General features: G+C 39.0%; 1 protein-coding gene across 1 annotated transcript; it reads left to right on the forward strand.

The window, feature by feature from the left end:
* The first annotated feature begins 1,448 nt into the window (after window positions 1–1,448).
* On the forward strand, window positions 1,449–23,787 carry cers5 (ceramide synthase 5). Its single transcript, XM_081606850.1, has 10 exons — window positions 1,449–1,795; window positions 11,814–11,919; window positions 13,130–13,260; window positions 13,351–13,408; window positions 13,493–13,543; window positions 16,857–16,949; window positions 19,255–19,383; window positions 19,982–20,088; window positions 20,864–21,020; window positions 23,001–23,787. The coding sequence occupies exons 1-10, from the start codon at window positions 1,623–1,625 to the stop codon at window positions 23,163–23,165; spliced, it is 1,170 nt and encodes a 389-aa protein (XP_081462976.1). The 5' UTR covers window positions 1,449–1,622; the 3' UTR covers window positions 23,166–23,787.
* Window positions 23,788–24,150: the final 363 nt, after the last annotated feature.

Below are 24,150 nucleotides of genomic sequence, written 5' to 3' on the forward strand. Positions count from 1 at the left end.
CCCAGCCCCTCAGCGGGAGGAGAGACTCGCCTCACTTCCTCAATTCTTGTTCTCGTATCAGGGCGACAGCAAAAGATCCGGAAAGTTCGCCGCAAACACCCAAACACAACCGGAAGATAGGCGGTGGTAGCTTCAGAACTAAAAAAATAATAATGCTTCATAATAATGCTTCACTTTTGAATATATGGAAGACCTGTGACAAAATAAACTATGGGTGGAAATAATATGTAATAAATATGGCTGCTGCCCAGTGCCAGCTTAAGATTATATGAGGCCTTGACCAGAATTTGACTTTGGGAGACCCACTTCCCACCAACCAGAGCACCACGGGGCTGCTTAATACTATCCATCTGTGAAAACCTACATTTAACATAATTTGTATTAAAGTAATTTGTATAATAATAATTGTATCAAATGAGACAACAAATACTTAGACTGGCTGTGTCTGCATTACTTCACTTCACAAACATTTTAATGATTGTTTTCTTTATTATTTACAGCATGTTGAATACATTTGTCAGTTGACTATATAACATGTTTGATGGTTTATGGTGTAGATGATTATATAGATAGTACTTAAAATAATTGTACATAGTTAAACATAGTGAAAAGTGGAAACAAGTTGTCTCTTGTTGATGTTCTGAAAGTCAATTGATAAATACATCGACAAGTATGAGGGGGGCAGGATATTATAAGATGTATCTTCTACCTGCTCCTTTTCGAACAGAGAATGTGGAATTGCATGTCACATGGGCAAAATAATTTGTTTTATATTTTATTTTTTGAGTTTGTCTCATTCTATTTTGTTTTCTTGTTCTTTTTTGACTGTTTTAATGTCTGTTCGAAATAAATAAATAAATGAAAAAAAAATGAAATGAACAAAAGAGTTAAAGTTATTTCTCTAACTTCTCATTTGGGCTTGCAGTTGTACCTGGTAATGCTTAAGGTGGGTTCTAATTGTAGCCAGAACTCCGAAATTCCAATTTCTAAGTAAAAAAAACAACAACAACAAAACAAACCAACTGGAATGTCTCCCCAAGGTTGAACTTCGGGATAATTGGACAATTTTTTAAATACTAACTTCGAGATCTAATATGCAGAGTTGTGTCAACAATGTAGGTGCTACGCTCCAGTTTTAGTCAAAAGTCGCTTGATAAAAAACATCTGCAACAACACACCCGCAAATCCTCCACAAACCAGACTTCCCACTCAGAGCCGTTAACTCGGGTGTGACGTCACTTCCAGCTTCAAGTTCTGACTTTAGAGGTAACTGGATTGCACCATTAGTAGCAGCTTTGCTTGATTTTTTTTCTTTTTTCTTTTTTTTTTATTAAAGTAGTATTTTTACCGTTCTCTTTCACTCGCGACCTATCACGGCAATGAATAAAAATAAATGTGATCGTATTTTAATGACTTCCAAACGCCTCCATCTTGATTTGAAAGTCCTCGCCGGAAGTTTGGGCGTACTGCGGCGGGCTTGATGTCGGTACGGTAAAGTTGAGTGTAGTCAAACAAGTGGTGCTGGGAGGGAAGTGGAGGCGTCCAACGAGGTTAACGTGCCGTCTCTTTCAGTTGAGAAACCACTTTCCTCCGAGCATCCGGGGACTGGAAGGCGGCGAAAAATGGCTGCTCTCTCAGCCTGGTTCTGGAACGAGAGGTTCTGGCTACCGCACAACGTAACCTGGGCGGATCTGGCGGACCCCGCTCCCGGGGTGGAGTATCCCAAAGCTGGACACTTGTTGGCTGCTTTACCGCTGGCTCTCGGGATTTTTATTGTCAGGATACTCTTCGAAAGGTTCGTATTGTCCAAACGGCTTGTTGGGGGGGAAAGTAAAGCTCTCCAAGTTGTTCTGTTGCGCGTTTTTTATGTCCACCAGCGGATGATGATGGATTAGCTAACTAGGTGGGAGGACCAGTATCTTTGTCTGGAAGTTAAAGTAAGAGATTCTTTAATTAGGTTAAATAACAGCAGTTTTGTTGTCTCTAAATTATGTTTTTCACACTTTTTAAAAGACTATCTTACGGACGGTTGGCAATAAATAAATAAATAAAATAAAGTGTAATAAAAACGTTCTAGTTCGAAAATAATTGCTATTATTGCTCATCACGTGTCTTAAGTTGATTTCCACTGATTCATATTGAAGGAAGTGCCACCGCTGCTCCAGTTTACATCACATGTGAAGTTACACATCTTATGACAGAGCTTACTATGACTGATTAGGACACAAGGACACTGTCCTTGTCTGTCCAGCCTCGTGGATTCCTAACACACTTTCAGTAACACACACACACACACACACACCAAAATTTCCTACATTTTTGAACGCCAGTCTGTTACTGCATTTGCCAAAAAAACTAATAACCTGAAGGGTTTCTTAATTTTCAAACCAAGGCTTGTTGTATTGACTATAATGGCTCCACAAGTGAGACGTAAAGCATTTTATTGCCTCCTTCTAAGGCTAACTTTATAGTTGAGAAAACATTTTCCACTTGCTTTTTTGAGGACTGTCTGCTGAATCTGTAGGTGTGTGCTGTAAACTCAGTCAGTCTCAAAACTGAACGGATCAGTTTCACCAGACAACAGAGGTCAAACTTAACAGCATCAAGCGTAAAACTGATGGTGATCGATGGGAACTGAGGCTCCCCAAGCGGGAACAGGAAACCCACAAATAACAGAACATCTAGAACTGGAATCATTGGTCGTCAGCAGGGTCAGTTCTTTGTGACAACTAGTTCACTTTCTTTTTATTTTTGAATGTGGTCAGGATTAGACCAACTTTTCATTCACTAGTTGCATTTTCTTTTTGCCTATATTCATGATGTAGCTTAAGCATGCAGTGGACATTTTTGTTATCTAAATTATGGTAAAATAGAATAAACCTTTTCACTGAAAAAGGTGATATTTCTTTCACTCTGCTGGTTAGTGCTAGGTACAAGAATAGCTCTGTAAAAGTCACAAATTCTCCATTATTTATTTGTTTTGCTCTCAGATGTTACTGTACACATTTAAACGGGTCTTGAACACTGTTTGTTGAGGCTTATTTGTGTTTTTTAGACACTGACACCTGCAACTTTTCCATTCATTTTCAGTCTAGTTCTGCTCTACTTTTTGGGAAACGTCTTTGTTATAAATGCACCTAAACCCAAGAGATGCTTCTATGCATTACAGACAACTTAAATGGATGCAACGCACAATTTGTTCCAAAATGCTTTTGCAAAATTTACAAAATGTAGAAAAAAATAACACAAATTCACAAATTTAAATTGCGCTTTACTAACAAAAAATGATTTCTGAAGCTTTCAGGCCCTGTCTCTGGTCTTCAGAATCATTATTGTTTTTAGCGGTGCACTGATTGATGAGATTGATCGTCCCTGATTTTCTTAATTTTGGGTGATCAGCGATCGGTCGATACTTGCATGTGAAACAAATCTTATCTGGAAATCAGCCGCTTTCCCCCTGACAGACAGACAGACAGACCCGCCCACCAGGTCACATCTGCTCTGTGTGGTTAACAATAATCACCTCACTGTTGCCAACTTAATGACTGTCACTTTTTTAGGCACCAAAAAAATCAGTATTGGCAGTTCAGATTAAAAAAATAATAATCTGTGATTAGCTTGAAAGTTACAGTCACTGCACCTCTACTTGTTTTTCATTATTATTATTTTGATTAAAGACATGACAGACTTTCTGATTATCTGATGTACATCATTTTTAAGCCTGACACTTTTAACTTCTGTCCTTAATCTGCATACATTTTTCAGAGACTGAGTAGCTACTGTTGAAGGTCCCTTTAAAAGAGGACAATAAAGTCTGGTTCCTTAGAAGTAAAGTACATGGAAATGAGATGACTATAAGTGGCCCAGCTTCCAGAAACTCCTAGCATCCGTAGAATGCGTCATATCTGACTGAACCGATAAAGGAGAAAACAGCACAACCCACAGCATGACAGAACTCCGTCATGCTGGTACAGGACACCAAGAAGCAGCCGTGAGGCTCCTGATGTCAGGCACAGTAAGTCAGAGAAACGTTCACCAAGATTAGGGCCAGTTGTTACACGGGTAATTTTTGTTTTTTTTTTGGCTTATTTCTATTGTATCTGTTTGTAATTGTGACGCCTTAATTACATTTTTTGACACAAGGTTTCAGAGTCAGGCTCTGAATGAGAATGTAGATTTTCACCCTCCTCGTTCTTTGGGATACTTTGTAATGTTTTATGAAAACAAGATGCAAGTCAGAGAAATATGTTATGCAAATGTCCTGCAAAAACAAAAACAAAAAAAAACTAGGGATGCACCGATCCAATTTTTTCACTTCCGATACTGATATTTCAGGTTTAGTATCGGTTGATACAGATTCTATAAAGAAAAACGGCTCTGAATTGACTGAAAGTATTTCTTTTTTTGACCACATACTTAAATGTACTAAATTACACACTTATTTGTAATTCTGCACCAGTGCAACACACTTCAATATTCCAATAAGTTCACAAGCTTGGTCAAACATGTAAAAACAGCTTTAATTTGTTCAGTCAGTGCGATTAGGAATACAAGAGCCAATGTAAAATCAATAAAGAAACTGATGAAAACAATAGATCGACTATCTTTGTCAAATGGTTTGAATCTAAATATGATGTATAAAATGAGAAAGAGCATGAAGTGTAGAATTAAACTGAATAGATTTGCTTTCATGGATCTGACACATTAAGTTGAGCATTGAAATGAGGAACAAACGTTAACCTTTAAATGTTACGTAACCTTTGATCCAGTAGTTTCCTGCATTGCTCATTTTCCACTTGGTTCAAAATGCAAATTTTCCTAAAACCGTTTTCAGGATCTTTGCTCTAATTCAAAGCTCTGCTGCCATGTTGGGGGTCAAACCATTCATTCAGGTGGAAATGAAGATGACTGAACCAAAGAAAATGTCAACGGGTTTCTACCCATAGTACTGAATTTCTGTTTTAGCTAGTGGTGTGACAACAAACGCACACCTACACCAGGAAGTTCTTTTCTGCTTTTTGCAAATTATATATAGAAACATCCAGGAAGTAGCCGGAGCTCCTCTAAGCTCTTAACGGGTAGGGCAGATTGACACGGTCCAGGTTTTGAAACATCGCTGTGATGCGGGTAGCGCCAACCGCATTGTTTGTGCCTTTATCTGCTTTGATCCAGACGTGGACAAGTGACTTAAGTAAGAAGCGATCAGATATTAGAGGCGTAAAAGGACCGAGATGTTCAAGTGTTCAGTAAGATGCACCTGGCTGTTCGCCATCTGTCTCAGGTGCCAGAGCTGCCAGACTCCTGATGCGAAGGTGTGTTCAAGGAGAGTGTGTCCTGATGCTGGAGGGTGTTATCAGAGAGCAATCACTCTGTTGACGCCCGACACCTCAGAGATCAAACTGACTCATTCATTCCTTCATTCATTCATTTATTCATCAGCAGAATACATGACAGCACAGCTTCGGTTGCCACACGACGCTCTACAGAGAACGTAAGGCTTCCTGCTGTTGGCAGGATATAAACTCTTAGTGCTGCTACCGATTATTTTAACGCTTAATCAGTTCATTGGATAAAAAAAATCTCCATAGATTTTTAATTTAACCATGTAAGTCATTATTTATGCGATAGGCTAAATACATTAAAAATACAATAAATAATTTCAGTTTCTTTTTAAACATGAAAGCAAACATAACATTCCATTAGTTTAAGCTTTATCAGTGGCACAGAATGCGTCTCAAGTACTTCAGCTCAGACATTTCTGCTCGAATTAACATGAATGCAAAGTTGGACTCCAGCTAACGTGTTTATTTAGTAATCAGTTATTCTTACAATTATTCAAACAATTGGATAAAAAAAACCTGGCACGTTGTGCAGGTTCTTTTTATTTAGCCACTTAAGCTTTTTTTAAATTTTTTTTACACAATTTTTGAAATGCATTAATGGTGCAAATAAATAATAAACATTTAATTATCCAAATAATAGTAACTAATAATATTTCATTAGTGTCCACTTGACAGCTTGTAGCAAAGAAAATATCTGCAGCTAAAAAATACTTCTAACATGTGAAAAGCTCAACTTTCTACTTGATTTAACGTTTCTACACTTCAGCTCAAGGGTATTGCAGAAATCAATTATTTTGATTAATTGATTAATCAGAGGGCTGCACAGTGGCGCAGTTGGTAGAGCTGTTGCCTTGCAGCAAGAAGGTTCTGGGTTCGATTCCCAGCCCCGGTCTTTCTGCATGGAGTTTGCATGTTCTCCCTGTGCATGGTGGATTTTCTCCAGGTACTCCGGTTTCCTCCCACAGTCCAAAAACATGACTGTCAGGTTAATTGGCCTCTCCAAATTGCCCCTAGGTGTGAGTGTGTGTGTGCATGGTTGTGTGTCTCTGTGTTGCCCTGCGACAGACTGGCGACCTGTCCAGGGTGACCCCCGCCTCTCGCCCGAAACGTTGGCTGGAGATGGGCACCAGCAACCCTCCTGACCCCACTGAGGGAAAAAGGGTGCAAGAGGATGGATGGATGGATGATTAATCAGATTAAAAAACCTAGTGGAGATTTTTTATTTAGCAATTTAAGCCTTTTTATAGTGTTTTACATACATTAAAAAGGCAGTGAAAACAAAACAGGTAATTCAGTTCTTTTTAGGAAAATAAAGATTTTATGCCTAAAATGCAGTAAAATATCATTCCTTCATCATTTGAAGCAAACGATGTTAAACATATTTTTAACATCAACATGTGAAAAGCTCCTTTCTGATCTAATTAACATGTTCCAGTGTAGGGCTAATCTATATCTTTGTGATTGACACAATATTTGACAGCAAAATGTGCTTAATAATAGATTTTTTTGTTGCAGAATTTGAGTCGGGTGAAGGTCAAACTGTGCAAAATGTGTATTTTCTGTGCATTTAATCACTACTCTGACTGTGTTGTGCTTTCAGCAAAAACCATTTTGTTTTAGTCTGTATACTCCAGTTGACAATTGATCAGTTAACGATTATACAGATAATCTCTTAATCTGATTGTTTCAGCCCTACATGCACACAAACAAATCTGCTTATTCAGCTGCATTAACAGAGTTCAGAGCCTCTCTCTCTCTCTCTCTCTCTCTCTCTCTCTCTCTCTCTCTCTCTCTCTCTCTCTCTCTCTCTCTCTCTCTCTCTCTCTCGGTGACGTCAGGTTTTTGAACTGTTTTAGGAAGTTAACGCGACAGAATCCAAGTTCCTTACATTGTAGTAATTGCTATTCTTTCATCCGCTCACCTTTGAACAGCACACACGGCATCAACAGTGCATATAAATTTTATTGCCTTCGTCAGAGTAACACCCACAGTGAATCTTTAACTGACGGAAACAACACTTTGATTCCACCTCCTTTATTGTCTCTTATAGTTAAGCACAGCATTTGCAGTTTAGGCTGTTAAAGTACTTTACCGCCAGTCCTGCAGCAGTGAGCACACCTGGTGTAAAAAGTTTTGTTTCTCTTCAGAATTGCTCTCAAAACTCAAGTTTTCCGTCACGTGGATGTGAAGGCATTTCTCAAATTCACTCTTGTCAGTGAGCCGTGAATGTAACATTAGACCCGTTGATGCAACTTGTTGGAGCCGAGTCAGTTGTGGCCTTTCTGCTTGTGAAGTGCAGTTTGGGAGGGTCAGGTTTGTTGCACCTATGAGCCGAGAGGTGAGAGTCACGCCTCTGAGTCGTCAGGCCCAGGGCGTCAGAACAGGTTGGACCAGGTGGAGGCCTTTGAGTCTGGAACGATGCGGCGAAACATGTTTATGAAAGAACCGCCAGGAAATCGCAGGAAACCAGTATCCATCTCCATCCGTGTGAAAGTGGTTGCACAACATTCATTGTTAAGATTCTGAGTTTCACTTGGGCTGCAACTAATGATTATTCTAGAAGCCAAAGGTGTTCTGATGAATAACCGTAGACAAAAAGTGACACATTCTGCAGATTTTTCGTTTAGCCACTTAAAGCCATTTTATAAAATATAAGTACATTAAAAGATGCAAGTGAACAAATAATTCATTTTTTAAAATGTTATTGCCCAAAATGCATTAATATATTGTTCCTTTTGTGAACTCTTGATCATTTAGGAAGGATGCAGCTAGAACAAAGCTCAACCTTTCTGCCTCATCAGTGTAGGTTTGATCTGCTGACTATTTTTTGGATTAACCAAATAATAACTGGATAGTAATAGTTGCTTAATAAGATATTTTTATTACAGAATTTAAACCAGGTGAAGCTAAAACTATACATTTGAGGTCTTGGTCAAACAGATTTACAGACAAAGGTTTTTTTTTATTTTTTATCTTGAATGCAGAATGTATATTTTTGTGCAACTTTGCCTTAAATGCTACTCTGAGTATTCTTTCAGGAAATGACTGTTTATTTGTGTCTGTGTGCTTAACGATTAATCCCTGATATTTGTCCCTGATATGCATTGTGTTCTTGGTTTATTAAGTGAATTCCCATTTTAAGTGCAGGAATTTTGCTCCTTAAATATATAAATATATCTGTGCGCTGCCCCCCTTCCTCTCTGCCAGTTCATTCTAGTTTGATCTTAATCATTGCTTTGCTCCTGGCTCTGACTTTGTGCGCAGCCCAGCTTCCTTGTGTGTACATGCTCTAATAAGCCGCGTCATGGGTTTCGAACTGAGATTACACGTCTCCAGACTTCTTTTGCGTTTCCTCATCTTTCAGCAGGTTTTTCACCTTATCCAGGAAGTGAGTGTATCTACTTAAAACAGAATGGAAATGTTGTGCATCTAAACACTTTTCCCGTGCCTTGTTCAGGCACCTGTTGCAGTGTATTTCATAGCTTCTGGAAATGTAGAAACATTTAAAAAAGTCAGATGAACTTGATTAAAAAATGAAATTGTGGGATATGAATTGAGCCAAGCTGTCAAACTGGAAAGTGTCCCAGTGTCGGGGTAAACGGACCACACCAAGCCTCTCGGTTGGTCACAGCCGTTGTGTATGTTGGTGGGGGTCAGTTTCTGAGAAGGAGCAGGGATGTTTGGACATTTGACATAAATAGATTAACTTATGTCTTTTTTAGTTTCCTCCTTCCTCTTGCTGCCTTCTGCTTACTAGGGCTGCGTGCTTCAACTTTCATGGGATTTATGCTTTAAGTCATCTTTGTTCCTTTCAGAAATGTGAAGGACCTGTCCAGACAAGAGTCGAGGTTGTTGCCCACCGCTGAGCTCATCCACGGGATTGAGTAACAATTAAATTGAGATTGTTGGAAAGCTAAGTTGTGGTGCCAGTTCAGGGTGAATCAGACTTGCACAATTCATCCCGTTCAGCACCTTATCGCTATGGAGCTCATAGGTGGATCAAAACGTCCAACACGATAGCTGCAGGGTGGACTGCGCTTGTTAAAGCTGTGAACAGTAAAACGTGGATTGCTCTGAGTAATGTTTAACATCGTCATAACAGTGAAACCCATCTGTCCAACCTACCGTCTCCACAAAAATGGTTTTGTTTTGTTTTGTTTGCACCTTGAGTTATCGGTATGTTACAGCTGAGGCATTTTATTCGTTGCATGGACTCAAACTGCAGTCAACATCAACTTGACTAACCAGGAGTCTGCTATATTTGAATCTTTTGTAACCTTCAGCTTTTAATGGTTATAGGTGGAACCCGTACTGCAGCTTGACATGTGTAACATTTACCTGAACCGCTGCTTTTTATGTGCATGTTTGTCATTCTTGCTTTGAAAGTTACCTGAGGACAAAACGAGCAAATCAAGTTCTTGTAAAGTGAGTGACAGTAAAAATGGGAAGGAGCAGAAGTGTAAGAAGTAACTTGATGTCATTTTAACGGCAAAGATTTTTGGTTCCATCTGATTTTTCTCATCATGCAGCAACGCCTGCTGCAGGTTTGCATTGTGCAGATCAGGTGCTGGAAATTTCAGCGCCGGAGCGAATAATTATTTTAGTAGTCAGTTATTCTTTTAGTCTAATTTTCCAGGTTCTGCAGACTTTTTCATTTAACCACTTAAGCTTATTTTATAAAATATTGGAAATATGTTTAAACATGCAAATAAATAATTCAGTTGTTCTTTTAAATAAGCAAAATAAATATTTTCTTGGCTAAAATGCAATAACACAGCATTCGTCTTTTCTGCTGGACTCAAAATCAGTACAGTTTAGGGCTAATCTGTTGATTAATTTTTTTCTATTAACCAATTAATAACCGTTTTTACAAAATTTGAACCAAGTGAAGCTAAAAGTGCCACTCTGAGTTCTGTGTTGAGTAAATTTACAGGAAAAAAGTTTTTATCTTAAATACAAAATGCTTGTCTTCTGTTCAATTTTGGGCAAAGTCCTGCCCCAAACTGAGCGTTGTTCTTTCATCAAATTACCTTTTTTTAATCTGCACACTGCAGTTGAAGATCAGTCAATTGCTACATTAGTTGGCTAGGATTTTGATAATTAATTATGATTAATCTGATTACTCGTTTCAACCCTAGACAATCAAAACTGCAAAACGGAGCTGGTAAAATAAATGAGCGCTATAATAGAACAAAATGTCCGTGTTTGGTGAACAAACTGGATCCCAGACAGTTTAAACCCAGCAGCATTTAGGAGTCACTTTTACAAAGCAGGTTATTGCAAAAAATAAAAAACCAGAACACAAACTTTAATTTATTTCTCTTTTGAACGGTTACACATGCTACACAAATTAAGGGAGGGAAAAAAAAATCACATTTTATCATTTTATGTTTTTGCTTTGTCCGTGTAAAGGGATTTTCATCTGGTATCTTCTTTTCAGAGTCCTGTGAAAACAAAATGGAAAAACTGTGCTGTGCAAGCTTTAGTTTTCACTAAATTAAAATATTCTTTTGCATTTTTCAGAGACACGATTAGGCAAATCAGTGACTGAGTTCGCTTTAAAGGATTTGTCTGGATATAACGTGAGGGCGGCCTGAAAATAATTTGATTGTTAAATCAACCAACATCCTGGAAAATCCCCCAGAAGAGTTCACACAAATAAAATGTTGTCTTCAAACGTCCATCTTTTAACGTAAAAAAAAAAAACGGATTTATTTTTGTCATTAAAATTAAGTCTCCACTTTATGGTTGTAAAGAAGTCTAACTGCAGATTGTGACATAAAAAGAGGTGAACATTGCAAATGTTGAAGTTTTTTTTAATGAATCTTGTTTTGCAGTAGGTTAATTGGCCTCTCCAAATTGCCCCTAGGTGTGAGAGTGTGTGTGCAGTTGTGTGTCCTGTGTCTCTGTTGCCCTGCGACAGACTGGCGACCTGTCCAGGGTGACCCCCGCCTCTCGCCCGGTACGTTAGCTAGAGATTGGCACCAGCAACCCTCCCGACCCCACTGAGGGACAAGGGTGTAAGAAAGTGGATGGATGGATGTTTTGCAGTGAAAATGGTTTTATTTCAGTTTTAACGAAGGTTGTTTCTTCAGCTTCATCAGGGTCCGTCTGCTGTTCTGCTGCAAGAATCTCACTCTGAGACCAAAGTCTGTCTCTGTTTGACTTCTGCCATTTACTGTTAAACTTTCCCACTGCATTCAGCTTAGAACAACATCAAAATTAAATATGATCAGCAATAAGCTTGGAAAGAATATCCAGCCGTAGTCCAGCTGCACATGAGCTCAGCTTCTGGATGTTTATTTCAGGGTGTGTAGTCAAATCCTCAAAGCATAACTTCCCTGATTCAAGCCAAATGAACATCTCTTCCTCGTTGAATGAAAGTCTAGCAGTGATGTGGGTATTAAGTTCTGTTTGCATGTTTTACAAACAGCCAGGGACTTTTTTTTTTGTTTCCGGTTCATGTCACAGATTTATCGCCAGTGCCTGCGCCCGAAGTCTCCACATCCCGCCAGGCGCTGGGAGGAGAGCCCAGCCCAACGCGGTGCTGGAGAAGGTGTTCACCTCCATCACTAAGGTTGGTTTCTGGATTCAGAAGAAGAGCCTGGTGCAATTCAAGCTCTCAAATCTGCAGTTCCCTTTTATAATTTGTGTAATTTTGCTCTTCCCTTTACGCTGATGAGGCCTCTGGTTTTAAATCAGCTATTTAACTTAGTTTTTATTCATTAAATTACTTCCTACAGCAGGGTCTTTTCAGATCAAATTTTTATAAAATGTATGAGTAACATAAACAGAACATTAAATTAATATCTAGAAAACAAAAATAAAGTTTCATTCCAATAATAAACTAAACAAACTAGCTGTAACACCTGTTTCCTTGGCAGCTTAAAATAATATAGAAAAAACTTAGTTATGGCTTTACTATTTACTGATTACATTCAATTTAATCAGTTCAGAACGTCTGTTTCAGATTATTATTTTTAAAACTGTTTGGACTGCATAATCAGCATCATATGGATTGCAACCAACAATTATTTTAGTTATTGAATATTCTGACAATTAATCGGATAAAATATGAGTACATTCTGTAGATTTTTTATTGAACCACTTAAGCCTTTTTTTATAAACATAATTTAGAAATGCATCAAAGTACGCTTTCTTTTTTTTTTTTTTACAGAAAAATAATTTTTCTGTTAAAAAAAAGATTTAATTGTCTAAAAAACAGAAACATGGCATTCCTTGGGCGAATGCTTGATCATTTGTAGCAAAGCTGCATCTGCAGCTAGAAAAGTTCTTTCTACTGATTTGTTAAAGTTTTGATTAATAACAATTGTCAAAACTGAATTTTTTTGCATGGTTTTGGCTTTATTACTGATCTGACTGAACTGTTTTTCATCAAAATGGCAGCTATTACAGTCTGAATGCTCCAGTTAGCTACAATTATTTCAATAATCGATAATCATGATTAATTTGATTAATCATTTCAGCCGTACATCATGCCTGTATAGATTTGTTTGTATATATCTAGTCGATACTTTATCTATTTTTAATGTGTCTCTATTTCCCCTTCACTTTGCTGCTGATACATTGAGGTTTTCCTCTGAGGAGCAAAGAGGATTATTCTAATCTAATCTGAACTCAGAGACACATTATGAACTACCAGTACATTCAGTAGTTCAATAATGTCCCTCCATTCTCCTTCCTTTGTTTCATTTCTTCTTTTTTTTGGCTCAAATTCCTCATTCCACACTAATTTGATTGTTATTTTTTCCACCCTCTGTTGACAGAATCCAGACTCGCGGCATCTGGATGGCCTGTCTAAGCAGCTGGACTGGGAGGTGCGGAAAGTCCAGCGCTGGTTCAGGCAGCGCAGGAATCAGGATAAACCCAGCACACACACTAAGTTCTGCGAGAGCATGTAGGTTTAACGTGGACTGGAAGCTTGTTTCTGTTTAAATGCGTTGGTGGATTTTTAATGTTTTCTTTTTTTCTCTGTTTTGGTTTCCAGGTGGAGGTTTACATTTTATTTGGGGGTATTTATTTATGGGATCCAGTTTCTGTGGCAGGTAGCTCACATGTCATTATAAATCCATTGTTAATCCAGCATTACAAGCTTCTGTTTGCTGATTTTACTGTTTTTCTGCCTCCAGTGTCCGTGGATGTGGGATACGCGGCATTGTTGGTACGGTTACCCCTATCAGGTAGGATGCAGCGCTCACATGTTAACCATATTAGTCCAATATTTTGTAGGACTGGACATCAGCTGTATTGTGACTCAGAGGCTTAGTTGCTGTTTACCCATAAAAAGATGTCTGGTTCAATCTCTGGCTTCTGATGTCGACACAACATAGGAGGATAACAGGCCACATTTCCTCAGATACACACCAGTTCTCCTCTGTGCGTGTGTGTGTGTGTGTGTGTGTGTGTGTGTCCGTGCGTGCGTGCGTGCGTGCGTGCGTGCGTGTGTGTGTGTGTGTGTTTCCACAGAGCTCAGTGGGTAGATGTGTATAACTAGGACTGCGTGAATGTAGTTCAGGCTAAAGAATCAAAACACATTACAATTATCTTCTATTTTCCCTTTAGGCATCATTTGTTATTGTATCAAATGATGTAAACATTTAGTTCATTTGATGCCCTGATTGGCTAAGCATGTCATTAAGCCAATTAATCAAGATGAACACAATTATTTCCATTCTGATTTATATTTTTTGAAGGGCAATTTAGTTAAGATTCTTTATAATCCATTTTTTTCTTGGTTTTAGTTGCGTGTTTTCTTTCCTTTTAATTTATTGTTTTTGGTCTTTGTTTTATTTTGGATATTTATTTTGGATATTTGTTTTATTTTGGACAGTGCACCAGTTGCACTGTGGAGTTTTCTGTTCTAAATTACAGTTTATTTGTCTTTGAGGGGCCAAATTTGCATCATCATGACATCAATATATTATTTGAAAATGGTCTCAAAACAACATTATTTATTGGTTTATTGCAATACGTTTTGGAACAATTTATTGTCCAGTAAAATGTATAATTGTGAGAAACCCAAGTGTACTTGCATTATTATGCCATTATCATATTAGTTGAAAATGATCTCAAAACGACATAATCATGCAAACACACCTTCTCAAAATCAATCAACTTTAATTTCTAAAGGACACTGGAACTAGAAGACTTTTTAAATATCCAAAAAAAACAAAAAACAAGTCTCTTAGCAAAATTGCCTTTCATAAAGTATTAATCATTAGGCTCAGACAAGGAAAAGAAGCAAAAGTTTACATAAACAGAAAGTGCAAACTAATAAGAAAAACATTCCACTTAAATAACCCAGCCAGCTTTTCTCTGACTTGCTACTCGTCTTGGGACGAATCCAGGGTGTCCACACAGCTTTAAAAAGTCTTAAATTCATCTGTTCTGAGGGGCTGAGTATTGACCTTTTTCTCCTCCCATACCGTTCTAAATAAAGCTTCACCACTATCACACATCTGAATAACCAGCCATCAGACTGGATCAGCTTTATCAGCTTACCCTCACCCCACCGCCTCTCCTTCAATACATGCCACTCTCATGAAATGCAGTCAGACAACTTTCAGACATGTTCCTGTTGTTTCCTTTTAGATGAGATTAAAGCTGCTTGTTTGTGCCTCGGGTAGGACGGACGAAACAACAAAAAAGACCAGATTCTCTGCACTGAATCTGGCACTGGGCAGAAATCTCCACTTCTTTGTGTTTTTGTGCTGAATCAACGTCATCGGTGTTCGTGGCTGATGGTCGTGTTGCTGCTTATCACTCAGTAGGGCCATTAGGGTTGGGCTTTATGGCAATGTAAACCGCAAGACGTCGGAAAAATGTTATTGTGCTGCGTTATCTGCCGCCTGGGGCATCTGCGCATGTTTAATGACCGACCTTCACTCCTCTGAACTGAAATGAATCTGAATGAACCAGTTTCATCGATTCGCTTCACAACAATGGTTCGCTACACTTTAAGCAAAGAAGCTAGTTTTAATGTGAACGGGGGAGGAGTTAAATGGTTATAAATCCTTAGAAATGCAACGGTCGGGTTTTTCTGGGCTAATACTGATGACCTACTGATTCCTCTCAGGCTGGGGGGTCAAACTCATTTTCATTTTGATTAAATATTAAAATCAGGAATGTTCTTAAAAGGCTGCTTGTACCAGAATGTATTGATAAAACCTATAAGCAAACTGTGAAAGTATTAATCAACACCTGATCGCATTCAATACAGACTTTTTAAAATGAAATTGTTTTTGTCATTCTTTTGTTTTGCAATTAAAATAACTGATTTTGTGGTTAGAAACATATGCAACATATTTTGCAATATTTCCACTTGTGTATGACTGTAAATATGATTTTTTTTGTTATTCACTGTATCGAATGTAACTTTACGCCAAGTAAGGCTGAGGCAGCAGTGTAGTAGAAGTAATAAATGCTGCCACCTGCAGGTGGGAGTTAGTAACTGAAACCCAATGTTTTTGACTGTTCTTGCGTAAAATTTGAAATAAACGCACAACTTTGCATGACTGCAAAAAAAACGTGAAAATCTGATGATTTTAATTTTTGCAATCGCAAAATTGTGAAAAAGGGATTAATGTAATTTAGCAGCAAACAGATTAAAAACTGCTGTGATTTGATTGATAAAAATAACATTTACGCTCACAACTGCTATTTTGAAGGCTCTAGTTCAGTGGTTCTTAACCTTTTTTGAGGTACCGAACCCCCAAGTTGTATATACGCATTCACCGAACCGTTCTTATCACCCCCCCCCCCCCCCCATTCCCCGACACACAAAATACTTTGCGGTATTCTGATTTAGTAGTAATTAGCTGTGTAATCACCCCCACACCACTAGAGGCAGTAGCAACCCCGAAAAGATGCGACTAAGGAGCAGATTTAGACTATAGAATTTGGTAAAAACTGTGAGTTTTGCTGAAGTAATTAAAGACAAAAGTTCAAATCCATGCTGAGAGTGGAGCTCCTTCAATCAGGGCTCCTCCGCAGCTCTGATTGGTTAAGCAATGTAACGTGATCCTCTGATTGGCTAAGCAATGTAACGTGATCCTCTGCAGCAAGTGATGGCAAAGCAGGGCGTCATCACGACTTTACACAAGTGTGTCTTTACCTCCGCCGCAGAGGCTCCGCCGAACCCCTGAGACCGACTCACTGAACCCCTGGGGTTCGATCGAACCCAGGTTAAGAACCACTGATCTAGTTATTATATAATGCTACAGTAGGCCGAATTTGCTTTAGGGAATAAAATGTTTTTAGGGAGTAAAACCAGGAAACTGCTGCAGGTTCTATTACAGACGTAGAAGTTTTAAAGGAATTGTCAGATTATCCTCTATATATTTTTAAGCATTTATCCCCGACTGTTTTTGTGATTTTACTAAATAAAAAAGGTGCATTGAGTGTAGTTTGTTTTCCTGCAGAACCCAGTAAAACCAGCTGAAGCTGCTTTCAGATCAACTCTCTGACCTCTGCTCTCTCTCTCTCTCTCTCCAGGTCATGACTCCAGGCCTTTATCGCTACTATGTGACTGAGCTGGCTTTCTACTGGTCACTCATGTTTTCCCAGTTCACGGACATAAAACGGAAGGTGAGTGTAACTCAGGTTGAGTATCTGCCTGTCAGGTCAGACAGCAGAAGATCCTCTCCAGGGCCACTCCCTGTTAGACATTTGTCAGTAAGTCTATTGTTCCTCATTTAGCAGGCGCAGAGAAAAGAGTGCACTTTTCCCCCCTTCAGCTGTATATGCTAGCATTATGGTGTACTGGGAGACTTCAAAGTGTGTTTTATAGTTTGTGTGTGAGGTTAGCTTTAGATGTGAGGTCACATGTGGGGCGCGGTGAGTCTGTGAATGCTCTGTGTTTTCAGTGCGTCATGTGATTGCAGGATGGAGCAGGCCTGACTGTTAGAATTGCAGAAATTCCTCCGAATGCCAGAGCTCTAGATGTTTTCTGCAGCAGATTCTTGAATTGTAATTTTGTTTAGCTTGGTTTTATTTGCTGATGTAACTCTCGTTTGCTACTGGATGCTCAGAGGAAGCAGCAGCTACAACATCTGCTGAGGGAGTTTCTTGATTAGATGTTTATTTTTATGTCCACATCCTTTATTGCTGTGGGAAATTCTAAAATCCCCTCTTCACTATTTGTTTAATGTTTGTTGAAATCATAAATTTGATGTGTAGATATTTAAACTAAGATTTATTCCCATGCAAAATGATTCTGATACGAGTATCTTACCAACTCCAGGTAATTATGGGTGTTATATTTCTAGTATTGTTTCTTAGTTTTGTGTAGGATTGCTTGCCTAAACTTCCAAAATGTGCGTCCTTTGTTTAGGCCGTGCTCTTAAGTCACTGCTTGTGGGTGTAATAACACGATTACTCAGCTGTTTTGTCAGAGGCACGAGTCTAAAAATAACATTTAATCACATTAAGTTGTACCTTTCTCCTCTCTGTCTTTGAAATGATTGTGATGAAGACATTTGTAAACATTTTTTAGTCACTTTACAAAAGATGTGAACAATGGATGCATTGGTTGCTGTTTTGTGACTGATCACCGATCTTAGTCATAACAACAATAATGATAACTTTATTTCTTTATGTAGTGGTGAACAGTTACAAGGAGATAAAAACAAAAATGGATAAATAAATAAATAATAAAACAATATAAATTAACAACAAGAATAAACACAAAAAAATCGCCTGGCCTCTTAAATCTGGGTTATTGGTCGATATTTGTTGGATGTGAAACCAAAATGAATGAACATCTGTTAAGGTCTGAAAATCAGCCACTGTCCTACTTTGCTCTGCTGTGAGAAGATGACTGTCAGACCAGGTCACGTCTGTCTGCATGTCTTGTGGTGAACAATAATCACCTCATTTTTACCAACTTGGAAATTTTTCAGACAAAAAAAATCTCGATTAGCAGATCAGGCTTTTTAAAGATCAGTGATTGGCTGGAAACTGTGATCGGTGCACCCCTAAATGTGATGAAGACATTCATACTTTAAACAGTTTTTAACCACTTTACCAAAGATGAGAACAATTTTTATTCAAAATATTATCCATCCATTTTTTTGCACCCTTGTCCCTCAGTGGGGTCGGGTTTGTTCCTCTCCAGCTAACGTTCCGGGCGAGAGGCGGGGTCACCCTGGACAGGTCGCCAGTCTGTCACAGGGCAACACAGAGACACACAGGACAAACAACCATGCACACACACACTCATACCTAGGGACAATTTGGAGAGGCCAATTAACCTGACAGTCATGTTTTTGGACTGTGGGAGGAAACCGGAGTACCCGGGGAAAGCCCATGCATGCACAGGGAGAACATGCAAACTCCATGCAGAAAGACCGGGGCCGGGAATCAAACCCAGAACCTTCTGCAAGGCAACAGCTTTACCAACTGCGCCACTGTGCAGCCCCAAAATATTATCCAACTATGTATTTCTTTAATTTCACTATTAACTGGTTTTGTTCTTTTGTTCCATATTTTTGTAAATATCTGTTTCTTAGTCTCTATAAAGATGCCTTTAGATCAAATGGTAATAGTTGATAACACCATTAATATTTAAATCTAAATTTAAATTTTGAAGCCATCCACCATCAGTTCAAAGGGCAACACTCTGTCATGTATGTGGAGCATTAAAGAAATCCCCCAACCTCAACACATCCTCTCTATCCTCTCTGGTTTGAGGTCAGTCAGTCAGAAAATTAACCTACTTTTGGTTTGTCTTGTGATTCAGTAATTCTGCACCAGTTCTTTTGGGTTTCTCTCACATACAGCTGCAGTCGGCAGCTATATGTATAAACACATTTTAGATATATAAATGTGTGTGTGTGTGTGTGTTCTGTGACCCTGAACACTGATCACCGTCTCCTCCCTGTTTTATTCTCAGGACTTCCTCATCATGTTCATCCATCACCTAGCAACAGTGAGCCTCATTAGCTTTTCTTACGCCAACAACATGGCTCGCGTGGGGAGCCTGGTGCTGTGTGTCCACGATGCCGCCGACTTCCTGCTGGAGGTCAGTAATGATCATAAACAATCTGGAAACACTCCTGAGATGATAAATAATTATCTCTGCTGTGCTTCATTTTACATCTCATCAGGAATAAGCATCATATGTGTAGTTCTAGCAACTACATGTGGTAAAAATATTGCTTTTGTTTTTTCATTTACCTATGGAGCTCACTGTAAGTGGTTTCTTTTGTGTGATAATGTGATCGAGCACATGACGCGTGTGAATGTCATGGGAAAAATGAGACACTTCAACCCTCTGGAGTCCTGAAACATTTCCTGCATGTTTGCATAAACATCTGCCAGAAAAAAAGGAATAGAAGCAACAAATTACTGCGCATTTACAAAGTTGCATTTGAAGAAACCACAAGTTGCACAATAATATTATTTTGGTAGATGGACCAAAGTTTGTTTGTTTGTTTTAGATATTTTTGTATGTGGTGTCGGGTACTTTTCAGCTTCCAATAACGATGAGTTCTGAGTTGTTTTTGTCTCGACTGGAATTCACCCTGACTGCATATTTGTAAAACCTTTCGTATTTGGAGCAAACATTCCTTAGCATCTTATCATAATGTTTGATTTCTGTTGTCTTTGTTCTCCAACAGGCAGCCAAGATGGCAAACTACACCAAATACCAGCGGGTGTGTGACTCCCTCTTCATTGTGTTCAGTGTGGTGTTCTTTATCACACGGCTTGTTATATTTCCAGTATGGTGAGTATTTTTAGCCACTCAAACTTAATATTTGGTTTGGTTTTAGTGACACATTCGTGAAATATGGTTTGGAGTTTCACAAGAACATGAAACACTTTTCAGGAAACCATTTTTGGAGATTTTTTGTTTGGTTTTGAGCCTTTGGATTTCAAGGAACGATAAAATTTAAACAACACATCATTGAATTTGTTGGTCAGAGCTCTGAGGCTGCGTTCACACCAGCCTCAGCCTTTAGTCCACTTTAACCGAACTCCAGTCCATTGGGCTAGAAAGTCCACCTTGTTTGAGGAGGTGTGAATGAGAAATCCAGAAATCCTGCCCTCTAAAATATGACAACACTCATTAGGATTTTTTGCAGGATGTTGAACTCATGTTTTCTTCAGCAGTTCTTGGTGCAGCGCCCCCACAGGCGAGGGGGGTGAACCGCACCTGCTGAAACTTTAACAAATACTGCAACTTTGGTCCCCTTTTGAAATAAGTCTACCGTGTTAAAACACGCTTAGAGTCGGGTTGACCTTTAGCTACAAAGGCTTTTTAGATGATTGCGTTTCCTCGACAGAGCACTAAAAGTTGCAGCTCTGCCTCCACAGAGTCCAACAATAGGGAACCTGTCATTGGCAGAAGTAACCTGAGCAGCTATATTCAGTGTCTTGGTGTGAATGAATGAGTGGTGAAGCTACCTGGACTGAAATCCAAGCCTTTCCGGGGGGGAGACGGGTCTGTCTTTGCTAGGTGTTCTTTTTCTGTATAATGGATTGTCTTTCTGGGTTTCCAGGATCCTGAACTCGACTATGTTTGAGAGTTGGGCCATCGTTGGACCCTACCCATCCTGGTGGGTCTTCAATGTCTTGCTGCTTCTGCTCCAAGTGATGCACGTCTTCTGGGCTTACCTCATATTCCGCATAGCTTTCAAAGCTATTATGCGAGGAAAGGTGAGATCAGTTTCAAAAGTTTGAATTTGATTGTTTTTTTTCTGCTGTTTGTCAAATCCAAAGCAAAAGCAGATTTTTGTGGCTTTGTTATGAAAATCTGAGTAACCAGAAGGTTGGTGACATCTGTTGGCCTTAAATGGATTTGGTCCAGACCAGGGGTCTACAACCTACGGCTCTGGGGACACAAGTGGACCTTCCAAAATGTCTCTTGATAACTTTGGCTAAAAATTAAAATTAATCATCTATTGTTTCTAAATTTTGATATAACAAACTTGGGTTTTTAACTGTTTTTCAGTTTATTCCTACAATATTCCACAAAGACTAACACTAAACGTATTGGTAATATGCTTTTATATCTTTTTTTATCATTGGGTTGGAATTTGTTTTGTTTTTTATTATTTCTTACATCATTTTTGTCCCACAGGAAAAAGTGATCCATCCTCCTTTTGCTAAATTTTATGTTTATCTTTATTTTCAACGATGAAAACAGAAAAACAGGGTCTCCGCACATTCTTGAAGTCTTAAATTCACGTATTTAAAAGTAAGGTCTTAAAATGTCTTAAATTAATTGAAAAACAATAAGTTGGCCTTAAATATCTTAATCACAGGTCTTAATTGTTTTGTGGCAGGACTATTGAATCTCATTCCATCTAGTTTTGTTTTTTCTTGCGGATCTTATTGTTACGCAAAACTCTGAGTCATGCGCCAACAACTTTTCTGCTTTCTGTGACTCAACTCAGCGCTAGCTAGCTGCTAATTGATAGCTAGGTTTTTAACGTCCATTACTTTTTGTACATTTCTATTGTAATACTGGTCTTAAATCCCATTCAAATGTTCTTAAAAAGTCTTATTGGAGTTGGTAAAACTTGCAGAAAGCCTGAAAAAGAAAACAAAGCTTCAAAAATGATAAGTTTCCTATTGTAGATATTTATCTAAATACGTTTTTCAAAATCATGTGACATTTGCTGCACTGGGTGGTTTAGAGAACAAAATGGCTCTTTAGATTGTGGATGTTGCAGACCCCTGCTCTAAACTCAGTACTTATGTTCTGACTTGTCACCAACTGTTAGTTTCACTTCACTGTATTTGACATGAAGTGTTTTGCAGAAAATGTTTGCTCCTCTAACTGTATCACAGATGAACGGATAAAAGCCCCACTGCCAGCTGATTGCTATTTTTGGTGATAGATTTGTAGCCTCCCCCTCTCTCGGTATTTTCCCATCTGCCCCTGACTCTCGTCTCGTTCTCCCTGCAGATGATCCCCCCCCCTCTCCAGAATCAGAGTGGGAGATCCCGTCTTTCTCTCTATCTTTGTCCAGTGACACCCCCCCCACTCCGCTGCTCTCTCACTTCTCTACATCTGCTCTGTCTGCTTGACAACTTTGCCATCTCTCTGTGTTTGGCTGTAAGTTTCCATCCACTTTCCCTGCACTTTCTCCCAGATCTTAATCTCATCTGTCCTGTTTGTTCCAACAAGATTAAGTGTGGCTGTAGTGTCGCTTGCAGTGGGAGGAGAGTTGTAAAATGATGAGTAATGTGGTTTTGGTGTCATGAACGTCAGGTATGTTTTCAATTAGTCAGGAGTGTGTTGTTGAAATTGTCCGACAACACCCCCTTGTGGCAATTAAGGGTGTTGCGAGCAGTTCAACCAAGAAGTCTTTTTACCGGGCACATCGATAAATATATTTCTAAATTATAAATTATCCTTTTTTAAAAAAATAGAAATTATACATTTACTTTTTGGAACTTTATACATTTATTTGCAATTCTATAAATGTATTATTATTTATAATATGATTCTCTGGGGTGGCCAAAATGTTTTTGGGGGGGGGGGCGTGCCACTGCTGTTATGCTTTTTTAGTAAAACTTAATGCAGCAAATAAATTAATAAGTCAGACAAGCAGCTACCAGCAGGAAAACTTACATTGTAGTAATACTTCATATTGGTGTTAATATTGGATTCTGCCTTCTGTCCCAAAGGTGTGTAAAGATGTCCGGAGCGACATTGAGAGCAGCTCTGAAGAAGAACCTGACAGCCCAACCGAAGGCCGGAAGGCCTCCACTCACACACCGAAGGGAGAAAACGGCACCAACGGCCATTGTGCGGCAGCCAGAACCCGGACTCAGAACCACAGTAGCTGGTGACGAGGAGCCCACAGCGCCCCCTGCAGCCTCCATAGAGCTACGTCTGCCTGACCTGCGGGGCTCTCTCCCTCTTTATATTAACACTGACAGCGCACAGATTTGTGAATCGGTGGATGGATGGCTGTGCAGACACTGACAGCGTTGTGCGGAAATCGAATCATGTGATTTGCGTAACCTTATTTTTCCAGGCGGTGGGATTAATGAGTTTGACTGCAGAGATTGGTTAGTTTGAATGTTCTCTCCCAGTTTTATTGGTCAGAGGAACTGAGTTATTTTTTATCCTGAAGGGTTTATTTACAACATTTTTCACAGTGCCACCTTTCCACAGCAGGCATCACTCAAATAAAGATCAACATGTGTTACAGCTGGGCTTTTATCAGCTCTGAAAAGCAGAAAACCTGCTGGATGAGTAACAGGAAGTTGGCAGTTATGCAAAATGATGTGGACTTACTTTTCAGCAATGTCTGGCTACTTTGTAACCTATTTTACTGTTTTTACTACTTCTTCCAAGACCAATCATGTATGAGATTTTCACAGCCGGTAAATCCGGGAATGTGGACCATGAAAAAGATTACTTGAGTGCTTTGTAAAAATGTATTTTCAAATATATTCTGTTGTTTGACGATGTCTCTTTTAATGCAGAACTGTGAGAGATTGTCATTTTTATGCAATACAAACTATAAATTATGCTCTGCAGATGTGACAAAGGCAAAATATATTCTCTACCATTGTTTGGTTCAGTTTTATACAACAAAAGAAAAACAAAATCTGTGTGGGAACAGACAAACATTCGGGGAGGAATCCTTCTCTTCCCCACTGAGACGGCGTAGAGGACAGGTGTCAAACTCAAGGCCCGGGGGCCAAATCTGGCCCGCCGTAGCTTTTTATGTGGCCCTCTGGACTCCAAATTACATCAATAAGTCCTTCCAGTTTTTCACAAATCTGCAAAAATCACACAAAATCAACACATTTTTTCCTGATTTTA

This window comes from Poecilia reticulata, chromosome 5 (genome assembly GCF_904066995.2).
Source record: "Poecilia reticulata chromosome 5, P_reticulata-male-v2, whole genome shotgun sequence".
Taxonomy (NCBI): domain Eukaryota; kingdom Metazoa; phylum Chordata; class Actinopteri; order Cyprinodontiformes; family Poeciliidae; genus Poecilia; species Poecilia reticulata.